This window comes from Austrofundulus limnaeus, unplaced genomic scaffold (assembly GCF_001266775.1).
Source record: "Austrofundulus limnaeus strain Quisiro unplaced genomic scaffold, Austrofundulus_limnaeus-1.0 Scaffold252, whole genome shotgun sequence".
NCBI lineage: Eukaryota > Metazoa > Chordata > Actinopteri > Cyprinodontiformes > Rivulidae > Austrofundulus > Austrofundulus limnaeus.
In genome coordinates, this window is record NW_013952654.1 from 403988 (window position 1) to 410260 (window position 6273).

General features: G+C 40.0%; 1 protein-coding gene across 1 annotated transcript; it reads left to right on the forward strand.

The window, feature by feature from the left end:
- Positions 1 to 640: 640 nt before the first annotated feature.
- Positions 641 to 5837, forward strand: LOC106526005 (fetuin-B). Its single transcript, XM_014020428.1, has 7 exons — positions 641 to 966; positions 2806 to 2919; positions 3154 to 3232; positions 3870 to 4036; positions 4202 to 4315; positions 5037 to 5171; positions 5250 to 5837. Exons 1-7 carry the CDS (start codon positions 766 to 768, stop codon positions 5505 to 5507), a joined length of 1068 nt encoding a protein of 355 aa, XP_013875882.1. The 5' UTR covers positions 641 to 765; the 3' UTR covers positions 5508 to 5837.
- Positions 5838 to 6273: the final 436 nt, after the last annotated feature.

Below are 6273 nucleotides of genomic sequence, written 5' to 3' on the forward strand. Positions count from 1 at the left end.
AGGCAATATTATCGTTTATCGCAATAAATTTTGAGACAATTAATCGTCCAGCAAAATTTGTTATCGTGACAGGCCTACTGTTAGGTTAATTGATAACTCTAAATTGTCCCTAGGTGTGAGTGAGAGAGTGAATGGTTGTTTGTCTTGTTTGTCTCTACGTGTGGCCCTGTGATGGACTTGCAACCTGTCCAGGGTTGCAAGTCCCCGCCCCTCGCATTGTGACTGCTGGATATGGGCACCAGTGACCCACGCAACCCTGAAAAGGAAGAAGCGTGTACAGAAAATGGATGGATGGATGGATGGATATATAATAAATATGAATAATGTCCAGCTACATCTGAAAGGAAAGTGCCATACAGTTGGATAAGGGGAATTTTCAAATTTCCACTTCCTGTTTCTGTCAGGGAGTGTGTTTAGAGTTTGTTTGAGGAGATTCAAAAGGTTTTCCCATCAGATCCAGAAGATTTAAAAGAGAGAAACGGTTCATTTTAAAGTAGAGTTCTTAAGTCTTGTGGTCCTCGGTGCACTATGACCCAGGCAGTGGCCGGGAGTGCAGCAGATAGCAGCTGTTTGCTCATCCTGTGGGCTAAAGTCCAGCAGGAGTCAGTTGAAACCCTTTTTGTCAAACTTTCAGGTCTCGTAAAGATTGTACCCGGCATACTTTGCTGTGAACCCTATCTTGTTTATTTGGATAGTTTTAACCTATAGCTTGAAAAAATTATATTTTATATTTATTTATTTTTTTGGTTGAGTGTGTGTTTGAGAATGAATGTGTCCCTGCTGCTCCTGTGTGTGGCTGTTCTGCTGCAGGAGGGGAGAGCGAAGCCCGACCCACAGCAGGGCTGTGTGGACCCTGAAGTAGTGAGGGTGGCTGAAGAAGCCCTGGATCTGATCAACCGGGACAGGACCGGCGGATACATCCTGAGCCTGAACAGGCTGTACGACGTCTCCCACACAGCACAGCAGGTTAGGGTCAACCGTTTCACACACACACACACACTCTGTACTTCTATTAAACCGAGGACTTTGTATTGACGTCCATTCATTTTTGCAACAGCATTTATGCCTTGGCAATTTCCCTAACCAAATTCTAATACTCACCATATCTCTAAATCTAACTAGTGGAGTTCAGCAGAAATGCAAAAAAGTGAGGACTGGAAAAATCTCACTTCCCCAAAATGTCCTCAATTTGTTGGGTAAAAACACTTGGTCCTCACTCTGTAGTAAAAACAAGTATACACACACACACACACACGTGCAAAAACAAAAGTCAGAAACTGTGTGGGTCTGAAATGTCCAGTTTGATGTTTTGAGTCACTGTTTTGGATTTTAGGAGCCAACACAAAAAGCTGAAGGAACACATGTATTTAGCAGCTCTGACACCAATTTGTCATAATTGTTTGTAAAAGCAGCTAAACTCTCTAGATAGATAGATAGATAGATAGATAGATAGATAGATAGATAATATCAAAACTAAAAGTAGTAAAAGGTTAGCTAAAAGATGACGTTAAAAAAGATGTTGCCAAAAGCTGAAAGTAGCAAACTAGCTAAGTATAGCAGAACAATACCTAAAAGTTGACAGTAGCAAAGGACTAGTTACTAGCTAAGTATAGCTTAGCAGTAGCTAAAAGCTAAAAGTAGCAAAAGGCTAGTCACTACCCTCTCTAATGCTGCATTCACACCAAACGCGATTTCAGTTTCAAAATCGCATCCAACGCTTCAAGTTGGACGCTTGTGCACTTTGAGGTCAGACGCAGGACAGCTCTTGAAGCGCTGCACGGCAACAGCCTCCCCGCCCCTCCCTCCTCTGTCGGGCTCTGTTTAATGTCGGACGAGGAAGTGGCTTTGCTTTATTTACAGAGAGCAAGAGCATGTCACGTTCATCAGATAATTAATTCATAATTAATTCACCAGATAATTCAGAGACATTCAGAGTTTCATCACCCAGGAGCTGCAGGAGAGGCTCACAGCTCGCTTTCAGGACTATTTTTGTCCCGAGTCCAGTCTGATGAGCCGCTGCCACGCATTGGTGCGGATATCTCCTGTCAGGACACCGACTGCAGGCACTCTATTTCAGCTAAAGAGCTCCTCTCCATCTGTTTCAGGTTAGTGGACATCATTCAGTAAACTGTCCCGTCGGGAAATATGTCGCTACGTCACACAGTGGAGTCTCTCTGATTGGTTGACGCGGCGCGTCGAGCTGCAAAAGTTCAGATTTTCTAACTTCAGCGATTTGCGCCTCAGCTCGTCGAACGCTCAGATCGTTCAAATCGTTCAAATCGCGCTTGAGGYGCYGCAGCACTTCCCGACGCTGATTGAAGCGCGTCCACCATAGACTTTGTATGTAAACCTGATGCTCCTGATGCTGAAATCGCGTTTGGTGTGAACGCAGCATAAGTCTAGCAGAGCAGTACCTAAAAGCTAAAAGTAGCAAAAGGTTAGTTACTAGCTAAGTATAGCTTAGCAGTGCCTGAAAGCTAAAAGTTGTAAAAGGCTAGTTAAAAGATAAAGTAAAAAAAAACTGGTTGCCAAAGCTAAACATAGCAAAATGCTAGCTAAAAACTGCAAAAGATTAGCTTGACACTCGAGAGGAGCCAAAAGAAAATCAAGAAGTTGTAAAAGTTTAACTAAAAGACAAAGTAAAAAAAATGGTTGCTAAAAGTAACAAAAGAATAACTGAAAGTAACAAAACACTAGCTAAAATTATTTAAGTAATTTCTAAGACAAAAACAAACAAACTGCTTTGGATGAAACTAAATGAGGGTAATATACTTCTTTAAATGACACCTTCTGCATTTTGTCCAGGAAAATGGCGGGTCAGTCTATAAACTGATTATTGATGTCTTGGAGACCAAATGTCACGTCATCAGCAGGAAACCATGGAAACAATGTGACATCAGAGGAATCTCAGCTGTTCCTGTGAGTACAAAGCAGTTTGTTTCACTTAAATTCTCCTTTAAAGTCTGATTTATTTATATTGTGGATTCAAAGCATTAGCAACATCCACAGAATGCTTCATAACTCCAGACTAAATATTCATTCCTACATACTAAACCACACACAGATCAGGGTTTCCACCTAAAAACTAATAAATAAAATAATTTCTTAAGGATCTATGATTTGGACAGTTTGGTTAATGTTTGTGTCTTTCAGGTGTATGGAGAGTGTGAAGTCACTGTTCTTGTTCAAACTCAAACTGAAGTGAAAAGTTACTCGTGTTCAATGAGGGAAGGTACGTCGAGTTATTTGTTCTAATTTAAGGCGTGGTGACTCTGATTCCAAAATACTTCAGTTTTTGTTGGTATTTAATACGCAATTCTGCAACTTGAAAAGTATAAAACAATAAGAATACTACAAAAATTACATCGGGGACGTCGAGCCCTGCTTGCATTCACTACATACACATAACACGACACGGGCCAGGTTATGGGGAACATATATGAACAATAGAGCTAATCAAGCCTATTGTTAAGCGATGGCCCTCTTTTGCATGTGATTGACCTCTTTGTCCACCATGTGGAGGCAGTGCTCTTAGTTCACCTGAAACTCATCAGACTGAAGAAGTCTCTTGGACGAGAGACGAAATCTTTCATTAAAGAAGAACCCATCCAGAGGACCTACTTATTTTTTCTTTTTGACTACAAAAATTACTTTAAACCTCATTTATAGAGTTATTTGACTTTGGCAAGTCTGTGAGAGAATGTCCAATAACTTTGAAGTTGAGCTAAGGAAAGGCTAAAGCCACTGAGATGTGTTTAAAGAATATGATATAATAATAAATCAGATACAATATAACACTGTTTGCCTGCGAGTATTAGTCTCTCCTGCTTTCTTTTGCATTTTCTCAATTTAATTTTTTGACTGTTTAGTTCCAGCGACATCGATTGTGGACATTTGCCCAGACTGTCCAACAGCTGAAAACCTGAACGAACCCGTCATCAAAGAGACGGCCAGTCTGTCCCTGAAGAGGTTTAATGAAGAGAGTYGCCTGGAGAACTACTTCATTCTGGACAATATTACAAAAGCCAGCTCACAGGTAAAAGAAACAATGGACAACTGAGGAAACTACCCAGTTAGAGTAAAGATTAAATTAACTCTGATTTAGCCAAGATTAGTGTCAATATTCCTTTAAAAATTAAAGTTTTGTTCCAATGTGGACTCTTTGTGAAGCTTGATCTTTAATAATTCTGTTTGGTTTCAGTGGGTGTTTGGTCCATCCTACTTTGTGGGTTTCACCATTGTGGAGACGGTTTGTTCAAAGAAAACAGAAATCAGTGAAGTCAGCCACTGTCCACCCATGGACTGTCAGTTCGCTGTGAGTAACTCAGACTGTTTGTGTGATTGTTTGACCAAACTGACTAGACTCAGACAGAAAGCTTCAAACATCCCATGAAGGGGGGGGGGCAAAAAGTGATCCTGATGTTTTTGTCGGGATCCTGAGAAACTTTTCCAGGAGCCTGAAAAACATTTGCAGGATCGTGAGAAACTTTGACAGGACCCTGATCAACCTTTTCAAGATTGTGAGAAACATTTTTGGGATCCTAAGAAAATTTTGTGGGATTCTTAGAAACTTTTGCAGGATCCTGAGAAACCTTTGTGGGATCCTGAGAAACCTTTGTGGGATCCTGAGAAACTTTTGCAGGATCCTGAGAAAATTTTGCGGGATCCTTAGAAACTTTTGCAGGATCCTTAGAAAATTTTGCAGGATCCTGAGAAAATGTTGTAGGATCCTGAGAAACCTTTGCGGGATCCTGAGAAAATTTTGCAGGATCCTGAGAAACTTTTGCGGGATCCTGAGAAACCTTTGCAGGATGCTGAGAATTTTGTGGGATTCTTAGAAAATTGTGCGGGATCGTGAGAAAATTTTGCGGGATCGTGAGAAAATTTTGCTGGATCCTGAGAAAATTTTGCTGGATCCTGAAAAAACATTTGCAGCATCCTGAGACACTTTGACCGGAACTGAGGAAATTTTGCAGCAACTTGAGAACCTTTTGAGTGAGTTTCATATTTTTAGTTGTAGTCTTTCTGGGTTTCAGCACAGAGGATTCTGTTTGGGCTCCCATGTGACGATCGAGGAGCCGTTTGAAGTCAGGAACCCTGTTGGTAAAAAGGCCGGCTCTTTTMAGAATCACAACCCTGTAGAGGTGAAGTGTGAGATCTATGAACCTCAGGTAGGTCGTCTAAATCTCGTAGTATTAAATCTGTAAGACGTCTTGGATTGGAAAACATATTGTCTCTTTTCTCTGCAGRCTGCAGCTGAGGAGGAGCGGGCCCACCAGACAGCAGACAGAGGTCACGCAGAGCACCAGCACTCCAACCACACACACCTGCACGCACACGAACATGTGCACACGGTCGCACCAACCTCAGGCTCCTCCCCCTCTCAACCACGAGGCCTTCTGGGTASAGTTGTGTTCCAGCATTCCTCCCCCAGATCGGCCCCATCAGCCGCCTCCTGCCCCGGTCCTCGAACGCACCGTCTAGGTTTAGAACCACTCAAGCTCTGATCGGTTTATTCTTTGAAATTGTTTTCATGCATGTTGCTGAACAAAATGGAAGAGATAAAACTATGTCCTTGTTAATCACAGGACATCATTGGTTTTATTAAAGCATTTATCTCATCTGGAAATTACAAAAATTCTTCTAAAAAGATGTTTTATTTATCWAAATGTTTTATTGTTGGTGTAAACCCAAATTTAATCTCTAACTCAATTATTTAAGCAATAACTAAACAATTCACATTTATTTTAACAAAACACAAAATATTCACCAACTTCTCTGAGCTAATAAAATAATTCCTGTGTAAAATAAAAGGTGAATATATATAGATCTTAAAATTGGATATTGTTTTTTCTTGTGTCATGCAATTCAAAGTGTGGCCACATGGCGTCACTGTTTCCTGTTTTCAACAAATACACATTTAACACATAACTGCACAAAATCATCCATAAAACTTAGTTTTAAACTAGCACCAGTTCAAAATCATCTGTTTATCAAACTGTAACCGACTGTTAATATATAKAAATAATTCTTATTACTAATCAAAGGATTATAAAGCAATAAATTAAAAAATAACTAAAAGTAAGCAATACCTTAACAGAAAATGACCAGAAAAATAGTGTTAAATTAAACTAAACTGATTTGAATGAAAATAAAGCAATTTATACATTTTCTTTTCTCAAAATGTGTAAATCACTGTTTGCTCAGTTCTGTTTAGTAAAATCACTTGATTATTTTTATTTTAGTTTTTATAGAGAGCATAAACGATTTTTT